The 19582-nt window shown below is 38.0% G+C and overlaps 1 protein-coding gene across 1 annotated transcript in view; it reads right to left on the bottom strand.

The window, feature by feature from the left end:
- Nucleotides 1–11353, bottom strand: part of LOC106091870 (retinal homeobox protein Rx) — a 143678-nt gene extending 132325 nt beyond the window's left edge. Inside the window, exon 1 of the mRNA XM_059369974.1 lies at nt 10949–11353. Within this exon, the coding sequence (XP_059225957.1) occupies nt 10949–11312 (364 nt within the window). The 5' untranslated portion in view covers nt 11313–11353. The remainder of the gene's footprint in view (nt 1–10948) is intronic.
- Nucleotides 11354–19582: the final 8229 nt, after the last annotated feature.

Here is a 19582-nt window from a genome sequence, read left to right on the forward strand (position 1 = left end):
ATACAAGGAATTTCCAAAAAAAAAAGAACTGCTGCTTGCCATTCCCTCTAACATTGCATTCATGTTTATGACATGAAATTAGCGTTTTTTTCTTCCCTGCCATTTAATTTCAATTTTAATTGCATTCTCTCTAGGCAATGTGCCACCGCATAGTTTTAGTAGCATGTTGCATATTCGTGTAAATATTATTTTTTCCCCATTCCTAGGTCCCATATGAAAATTACTCTATAATTAGTTTTAATTTTCAAATGATTTCATTGTAAAATAATTCCTTTTACTAATTGCCTCTAAGCGGAAGGGCTGGAATGGAAAATTTGGAGCAGAAGTGTGAACGTAGTCAAGAAGTTTGATAAGAGGCAAAATGCAAATTTTGCCCATGAACATTCCACTAAGGAACAGGGGCTAACTTCTCAGATATCACAGTTCGTTTCAAGTTTAAGCTAAATAGTAGGGGCCTCCTTTTTATAGACGAGTTCAAACGGTGTGCCGCAGTGCGACACCTCTTTGGAGAGAAGTTTTACATGGCATAGTACCTCATAAATGTTGCCAGCATTAGGAGGGGAAAACCATCTGTGAAAATTTTTTCAGATGGTCTCGCCAGCATTCGAACCCAGGCGTTCAGCGTCATAGGCGGTCAAGCTAACCTCTGAGCTACGGTGGCCTGCTAAGAGGAGGAAAAAATGTATTTTGTAATATGAGTGTTTTTTTTATTCATAAGAAATGCTTTGAAATTTTCATCAAAATAAAAATCACAAAAACGTCTGTGTTTTTTTATACCCTCCACCATAGGATGGGGTATACTAATTTCGTCATTCTGTTTGTAACACCATGAAATATACGCCTGAGACCCCTTAAAGTATATATATATTCTTGATCGTCATATCATTTTAAGTCGATATAGCCATGTCGGTCCGTCCGTCTGTTGAATGCACGCTAACTTTCGAAGGAGTAAAGCTAGCCGCTTAAAATTTTGTACAAATACTTTTTATTAGTGTAGGTCGGTTGAGATTGTAAATGGGCCAAATCGGTCCATGTTTTGATATAGCTTCCATATTAATCGATCTTGGGTCTTGACTTCTTCAGCCTCTAGAGGGCGCAACTCTCGTCCGATTTTACTGAAATGTTGCACCTGATATTTTGTTATGATATCCAACAACTGTGCCAAGTGTGGTTGAAATCGGTCCATGTTTTGATATAGCTGTCATTTAAACCGATCTTGGGTCTTGATTTCTTGAGCCTCTAGAGGACGCAATTCTCGTCCGATTTGACTGAAATTTTGCACCTGGTGTTTTGGTATCAATTCAAACAACTGTGTTAAGTATGATTCAAATCGGTCCCTAACCCGATATAGCTGCCATATAAACCGATCTTGGATCTTGACTTCTTGAGCCAATAGAGCGCGCAATTCTCATCCGATTTGGCTGAAATTTTGCATGAGGTGTTTTGTTATGACTTCTAAGAATTTATTCAAATTTCCGGCTCTAGTAGCCAAAACAAATGAACGAAGATGAAATTTAAATTTTTTTAGAAAACTTTGTCAATGCGATTTACATAAAATTTAAATTTTGGTGTTCATAAAAAAAATGGCCAAAATATTATTTTCATTAGAAATTTCGCCAAAATTTTATTTTATAGAAAATTTTTCAAGTTGCTTAGCCTGTTAAGACCCATCACCAGGATGCAGGTATACCAATCCAGTCATTCCGCTTGTAACATCTTGAAATATTGATCTGTGGCCCCATTAAGCATATATTCTTGACCGTCTAGACATTCTGAATCGATCTAGCCATGTCCGTTCGTCTGTCGAAATCACTATAGCTGTCGAACGCGTAAAGCTAGCCTTTTGAAAATTTTCACAGATACTTCTTATAAATGTAGGTCATTGAGGATTTCAAATGAGTCATATCGGTTCAGATTTAGATATAGCCCCTATATAAACCAATTGCTTGACCCTTTTAAAGCCTAAATTTTCATTCGATTTGCCTAAAATTTCGAAAAAAGACTTGAGCTATAACTTTCAACATCCATCCGAAGTATGGTCCGAATCGGACTATAAATATTGGGTTGCCCAAAAAGTAATTGCGGATTTTTTAAAAGAAAGTAAATGCATTTTTAATAAAACTTAGAATGAACTTTAATCAAATATACTTTTTTACACTTTTTTTTCTAAAGCAAGCTTAAATTAACAGCTAATAACTGACAGAAGAAAGAATGCAATTACAGAGTCACAAGCTGTTAAAAAATTTGTCAACGCCGACTATATGAAAAATCAACGCCGACTGTATGAAAATCAATTACTTTTTGGGCAATAGATATAGCCGCCATATAAACCGATCCCCGGATTGGACTTTTTGACCCTATAAAAGCCTCAATTTTCATTCGATTTGGCTAAAATTGGGAACAACAACTTGAGTTATGACTTCCAATATCCATGCCAAGTATGATTCGAAACAGACTATAAACAGATATAGCCCCCATATAAGCCGAAACCCGGACTTGGCTTCTCCAGTCCTTAGAAGCCAAAATTGCACCTGATTCGACTAAAATTTAGTCCAAAAATCTATCTTATGACTTGCAACATCAGTGCCAAATTTTATTCGAATCTGTCAAAATGGTGATATAAGCTCCCCTAGCTGACTAAATCCTGATATGACTTCTTGGGATCAAAATAAGTCAAACACAAACGCAGTTAATAATGGTAAATTCTTAGCGGAATCCATGGTGGAGGGTACCCAAAGTCGCCCCAGCTGAACTTAGCACGCTTTTACGCATTTGTTTTAAGATTAGAGTTTAGATAGGATTAGAGTCCAACAAAATTTGTCTTGAATCGCTCTCTCATCTCAAGATATAGAGTTTTTCAAAATTAAGGTAAAGGGGAGGGTCCGCTTCCCTTCAGAAAAGCTCTGTTTGCACTTCGGGACCATTCTGCACTAACTTCGAAATTTCGGTGGAAAAAATTTCTTCGAAATTTGATTTGCGTTAAGGATTTCATGATAATTCAATTTTCATAAAAAATTCCTTCGGATTTTTATTTTCATAAAAAAAATTCCGAGAATTGAGATTTATAGAAAAATTCTTCAAAATTTATTGTTTATAGAGCGCAAAAACAGATGAATGAATGGACGGCACGCCGATAAATGTGTATGCTGCAATACCCACACATTGAGAAGTTAATCTTTGGCAATCAAAGATAGCTGGTTAGCAAGTTTTGGCTATTGTTTATATGTGGCTGATGCTAGATGTTCTTTTTGAGTAGAGATATTGGCGGTTTCTTACTGCGCTCGAAGTAAGAGACCCTGATATGATCCAATATTCGGAACTAACTTCGAAATTTAATATTCATAAAAAATTCCGCCGAAATTTTATTTTCATAAAGAAAAATCCAGGAAATTCATAGAAAAATTCTTTAAAATTTATAGTTCATAGAGTGCTACAACAGACAAATGAACGGACGGCACACCGGTAAATGTGTATGCAGCAATACCCACACATTTAGAAGTTACTCTTTGTCAATCAAAGACTGCTGGTTAGCAGGTTTTGGCTATTATGTATATGTGGCTGAAGCTAGATGTTTTTTTGGAGAGATATTGGCGGTTGGTGGTTTCATTTCTTACTGCACTCGAAGACAGGTACCTTGATATGATCAAATATTCGTCTCAAAGAGACATGTTTCTTCTATTTCACAGCTTAATAATTGGTGAGTAGGTGGAAGCATGGCATCTTTATGTGGCTGAGCGGACTGATGATGAACTTTTGGTCAGCTTCGAAATCGCGAACTTTGTTACCTGCCCAATGCAATTATAGCACACCATATTGGACCTTTTTACTTTTTAAATAAGGGTTTTTATTTTGCTTTCTATTCTAAACAGAATTTAAATCAAAGACTTTTTGTTTCAGCTGGACAATGAAATCCAATAATAAAATGTAATAAGCAAAATAAAAACAAGTAAAAGCTTGCTATGTTCGGCCGGGCCGAATCTTATATACCCTCCACCATTTGTCGAGCTCTTGACACGTTATCTCTTTTTAGGCAAACAAAGGATAAAAGAAAAGAATCGCTATGTTATTGGAACAATATCCAGTTATGGTTGATTTCGGATCATAATTGAACTGAATATTGGAGACCATAGTTGAAGTCATGATGTAAAATTTCAGCCAAATCTACTAAGAATTCGGCACTTTAGGGGCTGAGGAAGTAAAATACGGAGATCGGTTTATGGGGCCGCTGCATTAGGCTATAAGCCGATTCATGCCATTTTCGCCACTTATGTTAAAGGTCATAAGAGAATACGTTGTACAAAATGTCAGGCACATCGGGTAATACTTGGGCCGTCTAGTGGCTCAAGAAGTCAAGACCCCAGATCGATTTATATGGCAGCTATATCAGGATATGGACTGACTTGAACTATTCTTAGCACAATTGTTGAAAGTCATAACAAAACACCGCATGCTAAATTTGAGCCAAATCGGGGAATAATTGCGTCCTCTAGAGGCTCAAGAGGTCAAAACCCCAGATCGGTTTATATGGCAGCTATATCAGGTTATAGACCGATTACACCATTCTTAACCCAGTTGTTGGAAATCATAATAAAACACCTAGTGCAAAATTTCAGCCACATCGGATAAAAATTGCGTCCTCTAGAGGCTCAAGAAGTCAAGACCCCAGATCGGTTTATATGGCAGCTATATTAGGTTATGAACCGATTTGAATCATTCTTTACACAGTTATTGGAAGTCATAACAAAACACGTCATGCGAAATTTCAGCCAAATCGGATAATAATTGCGTCCTCTAGAGGCTCAAGAAGTCAAAACCCCAGATCGGTTAATATGGCAGCTATATCAGGTTATGGACCGATTTGAACCATTCTTAATACAGTTGTTGGAAGTCATAATAAAACACCTCATGCGAAATTTCAGCCAAATCGGATAGGAATAGCTCCCTGTAGAGGCTCAAGAAGTCAAGACCCCAGATCGGTTTATATGTCAGCTATATCAGATTACGGACCGATTTGAACTATTCTTAGCACGATTGTTGAAAGTCATATTAAAACACCTCATGCAAAATTTCAGCCAAATCGGATAAGAATTGTGCCCTCTAGTGGCTCAAGAAGTCAAGACCCCAGATCGGTTTATATGGCAGCTATATCAGGTTATTTACCGATTTAAACCATACTCGCCACAGTTATTGGAAGTCATAATAAAACACCTCATGCAAAATTTCAGCCAAATCGGATAATAATTGCGTCCTCTAGTGGCTCAAGAAGTCAAGACCCAAGATCGGTTTACAGGGCAGCTATATGAAAACATAGACCGATATGGCCCATTTATAATCCCAAAGGGATCTACACTAATAAGAAGTACTTGTGCAAAATTTCAAGCCACTAGCTTTACTTCTTCGAAAGTTAGCGTGCTTTCGACAGACGGACGGATGGACGGACAGACGGACGGACATGGCTAGATCGACTTAAAATGTCATGACGATCAAGAATATATATGCTATATGGGGTCTTAGACGAATATTTCGAGGAGTTACAAACAGAATGACGAAATTAGTATACCCCCATCCTATGGTGTACCCTCCACCATAGGCTAATGAGCTGAAAAACAGAAAGTTTTGGTTGCTTAGCAAATTTTGTATCATTGAAAATTTCAAAAAAATTTAATTACTTGAAAAATTAAGTTTCGTGGAAATAATCTTTCGAAAATTGATTTCCAATCGAAATTTTTTTGATATAAGTCTCCCATAGACTTTGTCGAAATTAAATGTTAATAGAAAATTTAAATAGGAAACTTTTAAAAAGATAAATTAGGTTAAAGTTTTTCTTCTTTCATAATCCCCCCATATGGCTATGCCCATGTTTGCCGCCATCAGCTGCAAGGGGTTGTTTCAAAAGTTTCCTTTTTTCGCTTTGTTATTAAACAATGTTGACAACATGTAAACGTGTGCACGTGTTGCATTGCATTGCATTGTCAGGAAAAGTATTGTTTGTAACCAGTTTGGGTCTTGCAAGGCGGACCTAACATAGATCGTGGCCAATTTTAAAAATTTCAAATGCGTGCTTAGTTGCAATTTTGGTTAATTAAATCACTTTGCAAATGTCCTGTCGTTTAATATAAAAGTGAACTGGAGGGGGGTTATTTACATGATATGCACGCTTTTGCAATCACAAACTAGTTCAAACTAAACTATGGGCCTATTTCGGCCTATGGTCATTGGCCAACATTTTCTTCTTATATGAAGTGATTAGCGTTAAAAGGTATGCCCATGTAAAGTAGCGAAGGACTAATTGTTGAGAGATGTTGGCGTGTGATTACTATCGTTCTATAAACAAATTAAATGTTTTTGTTGTTGTTAGGGTTTTTTTTTGGATTTTTTGTTAAATTTTGCTCTGAGCCGATAACGTGCTGGCTTATAGGCAATAATTATAAAAACATTTTATAATGTTGATTTAAAATAATTAATTGTGGGTAATTTTAATATTTTAATCTATAATTGATGATATTAGAAAACCGAGGTTTGTAATGCATGTGGGACAATTGAGGACATTTACTAAGTGGGCGATTTGAATTAGAAATCCGAAGAGCTTATAATGACCCACTTGTTTTTTTAGGTTTTTATACCCTTCACCATAGAATGGGGGCAAAAAAGAAAATTTTTGCCCATGAACATTCCACTAAGGAACAGAGGCAAACTTCTCACATATCAATGAGTGCATTCTCCTCCTTTTTATAGCCGAGTCCGAACGGCGTGCCGCAGTGCGACAACTCTTTGGAGAGAAGTTTTACATGGCATAGTACCTCACAAAAGTTGCCAGCATTAGGAGGGGAAAACCACCGTTGAAATTTTTTTTCTGATGGTCTCGCCAGAATTCGAACCCAGACGTTCAGCGACGTAGGCGGACATGCATCTCTCTGCGCTACGGTGGCCTTACTAATTTCGTCTCAGACCCCATAAAGTTATATATTCTTGATCATCATGACATTTTAAGTCGATCGAGCTATCTCCGTCCTTCCGTCAGTCTGTCCGTCCGTCCGACTGTTGAAAGCACACTAACTTTCCAAGGAATAGAGCTAGGCGCTTGAAATTTTGCAAAATTACTTCTTATTAACTTAGGTCGGTTGTGAATGTATGTGCGTCAAATCGGTCCACGTTTAGATATAACTCTCATATAAACCGATCTTCCGAATATACTTCTTTAGTCACTAAAGGGAGCAATTCGTATCCGATTTGGCTAAAATTTTGCACGATGACTTTTCCTATGACTTCCAATTGATGTTCCAAGTATGGTTTCAATCGGTTCAAAACCTAATATAGCTCCCATATAAACCGATCTCCCGAATATACTTTTTGAGCCTATAGAGGACGAAATTCTCCGATTTGGCTGAAATATTGCACGAGAACCCTTGCTATTGCCTCCAACAGATGTTCCGAATATGATTTCAATCGGTCCAAAACCTAATATGGCACCCATATAAACCGATCTCGCGAATTTAATTCTTGAGCCACTAGAGGGCGCAATTGTTATCCGATTTTGGTGAAATTTTGCTGGATAGCTTTGCCAATGGCCTCCAATAAATGTACCAAGTATGGTTTTAATTGGTTCTCAACCTGATATATCGTTTCGACTTTCTGAATCGAACTAGCCATGTCCGTCCGTCTGTCGAAATTGCCAAAGGGGTCGAATGCATAAAGCTAGCCGCTAGAAATTCAACACAGATTCTTTATATTGATGAAGGTCGTTGGGGATTGCAAATGGGTCATATCGGTTCAGATTTAAATATAGCTCCCATATAAACCGATCTTCCCATTTGACTTCTTAAACCCTTACAAGCCCCAATTTTTGCCTGATTTTGCTACAATTTGTCACACTGTGTTCTGTTATGACTTCCAGGAATTGTGCCAAGTACGGCTCTAATCGGTCTATGGCCTAATATAGCTCCCATATAAAACGATCTCCTTATTTGACATCTTGAGTTCATACAAGCCTCAATTTTTTCGGATTTAGGTGAAATTTTGCATGCGGAGTTCCGTTGCCACTTCCAACAACTGTGACAAGTAGGGTCAAATCGTTCTATAACCTGATATAGCTCCCATATAAACCGATCTCCCGATTTGACCTCTTGAGTTCATAAAAGCCTTAATTTTTTCGGATTTGGGTGAAATTTTGCATGCGGAGTTATGTTACGACTTCCAACAACTGTGCCTAGTACGGTCCAAACCAGCCTATAAACTGATATAGCCCCCATATTAACCGGTCTCTCGATTATCCTTGTTCGCTTCCTAGAAGTTTTAATTTTTGCGGTTTTGATAGAAGTTTGGTATGTAGAATGAAATAGTGCCCTTCAACTAAGATTATTTTGTATACATTTTAAGCAGAATCTATAATGGTAGGTTTCCAAGATTCGGCCCGGCCAAACTTAGCACTCTTTTACTTCTTCTATATTCGTTGGTCGACTTTATGCCAATCTTACCCGATTTGGTATACCTCTCACCTAGGGTTTTTATAAAACAGTAAATGTTTTACTATTTTTCTATTGATTCGGCGAGTTAACGAGTTCAGAGACTCTTTAAGGCTATTTAAAAAAAAAAAAAAACTTTATAGCGGAAAAAATCCTATTTGCAAGGTGTAGAGCCAGTGCTTTGGCACCCTCCGGACCAGAGCAGATAGCTTTATCGGTTGGATTATTGAATTGGGGTTATCGGTATCGTCCAGACTCTTGCATCAAAAACTTTTCATATGTCCGACAGTCTCCACGGTATGTTAATATCAACGACCTTGAGATTGACCACTAATGCAATTCTATACAGGGTAGCAGACGCGAAGTGTTACACACTTGTATATCTGCCAGACTAGAAATAACAGCTGCATGACATTTGCTTTACTGACAGGTCTTTATATGGTTTACAAGCCAACAAAGCCATTTGCTCTGAGTTTATTTCAAATGAAAGTTATTCGTGATGGAGATCAAGCGTAATCCTGCGATTGCGTTATATTAGGCTGGAAACTCACAACTGGCTGTTGTTGGCGAACTCAAACACCTCAGAGTGAACAAATTTTTTGTTTATTGCACTAGAAATCAATTATAAGGATACTGATCGCGTTGCCAAATATCAACACTACAACAACAACTAAAATAGTTCGGTGAGTAAAGGCTCCAATTCAACGCCATATAAACCGATCTTAGGTCTTGAGCCTATAGAGGGCGCAATTCTCATCGGATGTGACTGAAATTTTGCACCTAGTATTTTGGTACCACTTCCAACAACTGCGCTAAGTATGGTTTAAATCGGTCAATGTTTTGATATAGCTGCCATATAAACCGATCTTGGGTCTTGACTTCTTGAGCCTCTAGAAGGCGCAATTCTCATCCGATTTTACTGAAATTTTGCACCTGGTGTTTTGGTATCACTTACAACAACTGTGCCGTGTATGTCTCAAATCGGTTCATAATCTGGTATAGCTGCCATATAAACCGATCTGGGGTCTTGACTTCTTGAGCCACTAGAGGGCGCAATTATTATCGGATTGAGCTGAAATTTTGCATGAGGTGTTTTGTTTCAACTTCCAACAACTGTGCTAAGAATAGTTCAAATCGGCTCATAACCTGATATAGCTGCCATATAAACCGATCTTGGGTCTTGACTTCTTGAGCCTCTAGAAGGCGCAATTCTCATCCGATTTTACTGAAATTTTGCACCTAGTGTTTTGGTATCACTTCCAACAACTGTGCTGTGTATGTCTCAAATCGGTTCATAATCTGGTATAGCTGTCATATAAACCAATTTTGGATCTTGACTTCTTGAACCAATAGAGCACGCAATTTTTCCGATTTGGTTGAAATTCTGCATGAGGTGTTTTGTTATGACTTTCAATAACTGTGCCAAGTATGGCACAATTTAGTACATAACCTGATATAGCTGCCATATAAACCGATCTGGGATTTTGACTTCTTGAGCCTCTAGAGGTCAAAATTATTATCCGATTTGCCTGAAATTTTGTACGACGTATCCTCTCATGATCATCAACATACGTGTTTATTATGGTCTTAATCGGTCTTTAGCCTGACACAGCTCCCATATAATTCGATCTTTCTATTTTACTTCTTGAGCCCCCAAAGGGCGTAATTCTTATTCAAATTGGCTGTCATTTTACACAGGTCTCGAACATATAATTTAATTGTGGTCCAAACCGAACCATATCTTGTTATCGCTCTAATAGCACAGCAAATCTTTTCTTATATCCTATTTTGCCTAAGAAGAGATGCCAGGAAAAGATCTCGACAAATGCGCTCCATGGTGGAGGGTATATAAGATTCGGCGCGGCCGAACTAAGCGCGCATTTACTTGTTTTTAATTAATGAGACTTCATCAAAATTTCATTTATTTCGTTACGTTTTCCCAATATGAGCTTATTTATCGGATATAAGCCTTTTATGTCTTAGCACTCAAATTTTAATTCTATCTTAACAAACATCTAACATTAACTATTGGGTTGCCCAAAAAGTAATTGCGGATATTTTAAAAGAAAGTAAATGCATTTTTAATAAAACTTAGAATGAACTTTAATCAAATTTTTTTTACACTTTTTTTTCTAAAGCAAGCTAAAAGTGACAGCTGATAACTGACAGAAGAAAGAATGCAATTACAGAGTCTCAAGCTGTGAAAAAATTTGTCAACGCCGACTATATGAAAAATCCGCAATTACTTTTTGGGCAACCCAATATTAGTAAATATGTCCTGCATGGCGATTTGCCTTTGATGCCCTATTCACAAGACTTTGCCTCTACTTAAAGGCTTATCGTCAACTAATCTAAGATTGTAGAAGCTAAAGTTCCTGGCACCTTGATCTTTGAAAATCTTACTTTATTTGCCTTTCCGACGGCTTTTTTGTAATTGATATTATTTATGATTTTTTTTTCTCAGTGTATGATGTGTTATGAATTACCTTCAACCAATACGGCATTCTTATTCCCATTTTGAATTAATTGAGTATCCAAATGTTCGAGATTTTTGAATTTCTCCACAATCATTTGAATATTTTTCGGATCGCGAACATTCTCCAAGAGATTGCGAAAGTATTCGTATTGCTTGGGTGGAACTTTAGTGGAACCGCCGCTATTGACAACCAATTTTTCAAAAATATGCTGAAATGTTTGCTTTTGAACATCGGATAGGCCGCTAATGGAGGCAGCGACGGCCGAGGCCATGGGCGAAGGAGGTGTGTTGGGGGGTGAAGAGACACCGGACACATTGGCCGTCGGTGTGGCGGCGGCGTTTTGATTAGGTGGTGGAGTGGTTTTTATGTCCATTTTTAAAGAGGTTGGTATAATTTTTTTTTTTTAAATATTAACTAAACTTTTTGTTTTATTTTATTAAAATTTTTGGTTTTTTTTCTTTAAAGAAATTTCATTATTTTTTGTTATTTCTTAAAATCACTTTTGTTATTTTTCGCAATTATTTTGTTTGAAAAGCTTATTAAGCTTAAAAGCCTTTTTAGTTTTTATTTTTCCCAAGCCCCTATTTCGTTGAGTGTGTAATTATTTAATCCACTTGTCATCTCGAGTTCAGCAGTTTTAATAAATTAATCCTAGCCAAATGTTCCGTTTTTTGCCTTGCCGTTCAAATTGGCGATTAATTATTTGATTGAGTACACACACACACACACACAGGCACACAAGCACACGCACGCACTCGCGCCGCAATGTAGTCGGCGAAAAGAATTGGGGAGAATTAGAACACCTTTGCAAGAGTCTAAGCGCGTCGTCACAAAACCGTTTTTACTTGAAGCGAAGCGCCAAAACACGTTACGTTCGGTCTTAGAGCAAAGGTAGCAATAAACAGGGAACCCCATAAATTGTGGCACAGAAGCCGCGATTCGTTGATGGACAAACAGACAGACGTATGGTGTACGGCAGGCTAAGGTTACAAAGTGGTTGTTGAGCTGCTGCTGCTGTTGCTGCTGCCTTCATTCATTCACTCTCGACACACAAAGAGGGGAAATCGAAATCAAATTGGAAACGAGTTTTTGTTGGTGGTTGTTGTCGATGGCTACAAGAAGGCCAAAACGCCGCACTCACAAACAAGGGGAGGAGCTTAGCACTCACAATCTCAGTTAAAAATCTCTGGGAGGATTTTCGAAAAGAAAGAAAAAAAAAGAAATATCCTTTTGTTCAAAATCCCTAATAAAGTAAGAGAGAACCACACATTAGAAAACCAGAGAGGGAGAGAGAGAGGAACTACTTACACCTCAAAGTTTCTAAAAGAGAGAGAGAGATCCTTTTGCCATGTTTAAACTCCTAGCTGTATATTGCAGTTCATAGTGGTGTTATTTGCTCGCCTGCTGCTTGTTGTCACAAGAGCGCGTGCTGTCACCTTTGCTTGCGCTACTTTTATACATTCATCCTTGCTAAGGACCTTGTTAAGCTGTTTTGTTTTCATCCTACCGAAAATTGAAAAATAGTGTGAAAACATTTTTTTTTTTTTGTGTCAGCAACCAGGCTTTGTGGTTTAATTCTCTTGTGTGATACCATGTTCGAGCGAGTATTAATGTGCGCCTTGTGAAGTGGTGGTGGTGTGGTGGTATATCCTTTGGAATCCTCACATTCTTGAGGCATTAATTCTACTTGACTTGCCACATTGTAGTGGCAGCGGTAATAGACAAATAGATTACGGAGATTTAGATGGTGTTATCACATTTGCAGCGTAGATTTATTTTGGTAACACAACGTCTGTATTAGTGGTTAATTAGGTTCTAAAGTCCCGACATTAGGGTATGTGAGGTTTAAAAGATGATTGAATGAATGATGGCATAGTCTATTGCGATATTAGACAATTGAACTTTAACAGGACTTTGGCTAATGGTGGCTTCTTTTCATGCTGATTTAGTTTATTGGGGATTGCAATTAAGCCACATCGGTTCAGATTTGGATATAGCTCCCATATATAAAAAGGTCCTTGGACTTGAGTTCATGGGCCCCTATCGTTCTGTTATGACATCCAACACCAGTGGAAAGTAAGGTACAAATTGTTGTACAATCTGAAGCATCTCCCATATAAACCGATTTACCGATTTGGTTGAAATTTTGGTAAGTATGGTCCAAATCGTCCAAATTTTGGTAAGTATGCTCCAAATCTATAACCTATATGTAAATCGATTAGTCTACTTCGGCTACAAGAAGCTTAAGTTTTTGGCTGATATGACAAAAATTTCGTACGTAAAGTTCACACATGTCCTTATATTTATTTCATTTATGTAAATTCGATTCGGCCCATGGGAATATTCGGTACAGTCCAATTTTGCACGTTTACTTGCTCAAAAGGCCACCGCAGCGCAGAGGTTAGCACGTCCGCCTATGACGCGCTAAACGCCTGGGTTCGAATCCTGGCGAAACCATCAGAAAACATTTTCAGCGGAGGCTTTCCCCTCCCAATGCTGGCAACATTTGTGAGGTAATATGCCATGTAAAACTTCTCTCCGTAGAGGTGTTGAACTGCGGCCCGCCGTTCGGACTCGGCTATAAAAAGGAGGCCCCATATCATTGAGCTTAAACTTGAATCAGACTGCACTCACTGATAGGTGAGAAGTTTGCCCCTGTTACTTAGCGGAATGTTCATGAACAAAATTTGCAATTTTACTTGCTCAAAAGTAGCTTCTAAAATGTTTTTCCGATAATATGGCGCATATAATTTAACGCTAGGCAGTCGACGGTCACAGCTCTCCATACCATAGGTTAGGTAAGAGTGGCAGTCCTTTACAGACTCACTTAGACAATTTAAGTCCATTATGAGACCACAGTAGCGATAGACCAAGGCTTCTGGCGGGAATCGAACCCATGTCCCCTGCACTGGTAATCCAAGCACGCTACCAACTCGGCTACCGGGGCGCTCGAACTCACCATACCATAAATTGAGATAGAAAATTTCTTCGGATGGCAGTTCGCAGGTTCAAATTCTCGTACATCCGCTCACCCAGATCGTGCAAGCGCAGCAACACCTTTGCTTTTTCGAAAATTGTTTTTATACCCTCCACCATGGGATAGGTGTATACTAATTTCTTCATTCCATTTGTAACACCACGAAATATTTGTCTAAGGCCCCATAAAGTATATATATTTCCGAGGGTCATGACATTTTAAGTCGATCTAGCCATGTCCGTCCGTCTGACGAAAATACGCTAACTTTCGAAGAAGTAAAGCAAGGCGCCTGAAATTTTGCATAAGTTCTTCTTATTAATGTAGGTCGGTTAGGATTGTAAATGGGCCATATCGGTCCACGTTTTGATATAGCTGCCATATAAACCGATCTTGGGTCTTGACTTCTTGACCCTCTAGAGGGCGCAATTCTTGTCCGATTAGACTTAAATATTGCACATGGTGTTTTGGTATCACTTCCAACAACTGCGCTAAGTATGGTCCAAATCGGTTCATGTTTTGAGATCTTGGGTCCTGACTTCTTTAGCCACTAGAGGGCGCAATTCTTATCCGATTTGACTGAAATTTTGCACGTGGTGTTTTGGTGTCACTTCCAACAACTGCGCTAAGTATGGTTTAAATCGGTACATGTTTTGATATAGGTACCATATAAACCAATCTTGGGTCTTGACTTCTTGAGCCTCAAGAGGGCGCAATTTTTGACCGATTTGACTGAAATTTAGCGCATAGGCGTTTGATATCTTTTCCAACAACTGTGTTAGGTATGATTCAAATCGGTCCATAACCTGATATGGCTGCCATATAAACCGATCTGGGATCTTGACTACTTGAGCCACTAGAGGGCGCAATTATTACCCGATTTAGCTGAAATTTTGCGTGAGTTGTTTTGTTATCACTTTCAACTGCGCTAAGTATGGTGCAAATCGGTTCATATCCTAAAATAGCTGCCATATAAACCGATCTTGGATCTTGACTTCTTGAGGCTCTAACCGGCGCAATTTCTATCCGATTTGTCTGAAATTTTGCATGACTCACTTAATTATGACTTTCAACAACTGTGCCAAATATGATTCAAATCGGTTCATAACCTGATATAGCTGCCATATAAACCGATCTGGTGTCTTGACTTCTTGAACCTCTAAAGGGCGCAAGTATTATCCGATTTGGCTGAAATTTAGTACGACGGCTTCTCTCATTACCTTTAACATACGTTTCGAATATGGCATGAATCGGTTTATAGCCTTACACCTCCCCTATAAACCGATCTCCCCATTTTATTTCTTCAGCCCCAAAAGTGCGCAATTCTTACTAGATTTGGCTGAAATTTTACACAATGACTTCTACTATGATTTCCAATATTCAGTTCAATTATGGTCCGAAATGAACCTTTACATGATATTGTTCCAATAACATAGCAATTCTTTTCTTTTATCCTTTGTTTGCCTAAAAAGAGATACCATGGCAAGAGCTCGACAAATGCGATCCATGGTGGAGGGTATATAAGATTCGGCCCGGCCGAAATTAGCACGCTTTTACTTGATCTATATATGGTGCATCTTTTCAAGGGGTATCTCTATAGAGATACCCCTACAGGCATTTGATTACCACAGCAGCGTGTATTTCCTCTCCGAACCATTTTCGGGTGATATTGAAGTTTTTTCTTTGGGCCCCAACCTGGAGTTTGGCAATGCTGCCAGTCTCATTATACCGATTTATGGCGCAATACACAAACATTTTGTTCACAATGAGGTGTTTGAGCTCGCCAACAATAGTCAGTTGTGATTTTTCAAACAAATCGCAATCATTTGATTTCATGCGCCGTTCTGTGAATTTTTTTTTATTAAAGTACTTCAAATAAACCATCTTGGATTCGTCATAAACCGTATTCAGTCATGCGGTACACCTATGGTCAAATTTGTGTTAATTTTTAACAGAATCATTACAAGAGTTCGGATTTTTATGCAAAATCAAAATTTGCATATCTATTATGTGGCCCATTACATTGACTTACATTGACTTCAACACTTCAAATCCAACAACTATGCTATTTACCAACGCTTTTTGTCAAATACTAGATGGAGAAATTTCGATTTTGTCTAAAAATCCGTACATATGAATAAGTGGGGTCCGCTTAAAATTTAAGCTCAATGATAACGGACCTCCGAACGGCGTGTCGCATTGAGACGCCACTTGTTAAAGAAGTTTTAACATTGCACGATACCTTACAAATGTTGCCAGCATTTGTAAGGGGATAAAAACCGCTTCAAAAATTTCTGATTTTCACGCCGGGATTTGAACCCAGGCGTTCGGCGTCATAGGCGGGCATTCTAACCTCTGCGCCACGATAGCCTCCACTCATTATGGAGAGTATTAAGGGCTCTGACCGACCGAATAGGGTTGCATGTCTAAGGGAATTTTTAAATTTTCACACTTAGGTTCATTGTCACTCGCCGTAAGCTTGCCATTTCTCTGAGTGTTTTTCAAATCAAATTTAACTTTCATAATTAATTTGAGTTGTTATAATTTTACATATCCTGTTTGATTCATTACCCACCTCTTCATTAAATCCGAACGAAAATCCATTATAAGGAGGCAAAAATCCTTTAATCTTGAGAAAATTTAATCATTCCAACAGAAAGACGGAGAGACGAAGAGCGACAGAGAGAAGAGCTCTGCTGTTAAATCAACCAAAGGAAAACTTAATAAAAGAGAGGAAAAAGTTTACTCTCACAGCGCATTAGAAAGCTGTGAGTCTCTACTGGTGAATACACAAAAAAAAAAAAAAAACAATTAGAGGATGATGGAAGAAGAGCCATTAGTGTTTGCTTGAGTGCGTTCCCAGCAAATGAATGAAGGAAGGACGGTCGGAAGGTATGTATAATGCGATGATGACAACAATGATGAGGCAGACAGCAGCTGGGGGAAGTGAGGTACATGCATACCAATGCGATACATGTAGCGGTGTGAGTGATGGCAGTTCAAAAGACACTTAATTTTGTTATTGTGCAATAAAGTCCAGGACATGAAGTTGTTAACCGCACAGCCACAACAGCATAGCGGGAGAGAGAGAGAGAGAGAGAGCGGCAAAAGTACAATCCCCCCACAAGGAAGTGCATACTGAGTTTGTGTGTCTGTATGTGTGTTTGTTTTTGTATTTGCCCTCACACAGTAACATATGTTAAAAGGATAATTGAGATATTTGCACACCGTTTAGATGCACCAACAATAAAAAAAAAAAAAACGTTTCCATACATTTTTATATTAAATGTGTCCCCGTTGTTTTTGCTACTCTTTCCTTTTTTATGTAAGCCAAGCTGCAGCTATCTCTCTAATGGATCTTCATTTAAAACAACACAGAGTTGATACACTAACATCCTGTATATGGGAAGTATACCCACCAGCCTGGGTGGGTATACTTGGCATGGAGGGATGGGTAATAATAGGTCTTTTGATTTAGGGATTAGAGAAAATAAACCCCTGTTTTGTGATCTTTAAAAAAAGGGGTTGTTGATTTTTAATTTCTGTAGCACGTTTTTGTTTTCTCTCTGTCATTATTCTGCCAACCGGGTGTATCCTTCTTGTGTCGGTGTCTGTGTCTGTTACTGTTGCGGTCTGTTGTTTTATTATTTGATTGAAAAATTAAAACGCAATATAAAAACAATCTCATCTCTCTTCCTTTTTTCCCAGCAGTTTTTTTTTTCTTCTTTGTTTTTCTTCCTTTCGCTCTGTGCCAGTGTATGTGTGTAAAATGGTTTCCTTTTGATAAGCAGCCATATTGGGTTTTCCGGTATTGGCATCCATACAAAAATATGGATTTGTTTTGTTGTTGTTTTTGTTTGGAAAAAGAAAAAACAAAATGAGAAAACCCATAAGGAAATATCCGTATCTTCTTGAAGTTACTCGGATGTGGATATTATTAAATAATAATAAAAAGTAATGAGGATGAATATTCTTTCTTAAGAAAAAACAAACTTCAAAGGAATGAAAGTTCAAGGTCTAAATGTTAATGTAAGCCATGTTGTTTTTTTCCGTTTCCTTTCCCTTAAGCAATTATCTACCACTAAAATGTCTAAAACGCTGGTGGCTTCTTTGTTATTTAAGGCTAAATCTTCATGGATCCTTATGGCTTAAATTCTTTGAAGAGTAGCCAACATTGGTGTCTTCAGTTTTTGTTTCAACTTGAGTTCATAATGAGTTCTTAATGCCTTTTCCCCCATTTAACGAAACGGCTGTTATTTAATTTTTTGATTCATTCCTATGGCACCAAGGCCACACAATTAAAAGTGGTGGGCCACATTAAATGAATGCTTCCAATATACTTAACTCGTGCATAAATAACATATTCCAGGCTTATTCATACATTAAAGAAATAATAGTAGAGTTTCATCTTCATTATGGGAATATTAATTGGTGGGTTTTAAGCAGGGCACAGAAAGCAAGGCTCAAGACTTAACTAACTAACTTAACTTAACTACACGTGTATAAATATATTTAAAAACAAGTAAAAAGGCATTAAGTTCGGCCGGGACGGACTTTGGATACCCATCTCCTCGGGTATATATGTAAACCACTTTTCGTCACAATTCGGTGAAAAATGGATAACTTATGCATCCAAATTCGGCACTAACATGGATTGGTCTAATACATATAAGTCAATGTTAAATTTTGTATTTCAAATATCAACAAAATCGTGCATTAAATAATGCTTTTATAAGCTTCAGACCCTTAACCGGCATATCGGTCTGTATGGCAGCTATATCTAGATATAGTCAGATCCGAACCATATTTGAGATGTCGGGAGACCTAAAACTACCCACTGTTACAAATTTCAGCGAAATCGGGTAATAAATAGAGCATTTCTGGGCTTCAGACCCTTTATCGGCAGATCGGTCAATATGGCAGCTATATGTAAATATGGACCGATCTAATCCATATTTAAGTCAGATGTCGGGAGGCCTAAAATAACTCACTGTTGCAAATTTCAGCGAAATCGCTTGAAAAATAAAACTTTTATTGGCTTCATACCCTTTATCGGGAGATCGGTCTATATGGCAGCTATATCTAAATATAGTCCAATCTGAGCCATATTTAGGTCAGATGTCGATAGGCTTCAAATAACCCACTGACTCAAATTTCAGCAAAATCGAGTAATAAATAGAGCTATTATGGTCTTCAGACCCTTTATCGTCAGATCGGTCTATATGGCAGCTATCTCTAAATACAATCCGATCTGAGCCATATTTGGGTCCTATATTGGGAGGCCAAAAACTACTCACTGTTTCAAATTTCAGCGAAATCGGTTAAAAAATAAAACTTTTATTGCCTTCAGACCCTTTATCTAGAGATCGGTCTATATGGCAGCTATATCTAAATATAGTCAGATACGATCCTTATTTAGGTCAGATGTCGGTAGTCTTCAAATAACCCACTGATTCAAATTTCAATGAAATCGGTAATAAATAAAGCTTTTATGGCCTTCAGACCCTTTATCGGCAGATCGGTCTATATGGCAGCTATATCTCAATATAGTCCGATCTGAACCATATTTGGGTCCTATATTGGGAGGCCTAAAACTACTCAAAGTTTCAAATTTCAACGAAATCGGTTAAAAATTATAGACCGCTAAATAGACCGAAAAATCGGTCTAT

Source organism: Stomoxys calcitrans, chromosome 5 (assembly GCF_963082655.1).
Source record: "Stomoxys calcitrans chromosome 5, idStoCalc2.1, whole genome shotgun sequence".
Lineage (NCBI taxonomy): Eukaryota > Metazoa > Arthropoda > Insecta > Diptera > Muscidae > Stomoxys > Stomoxys calcitrans.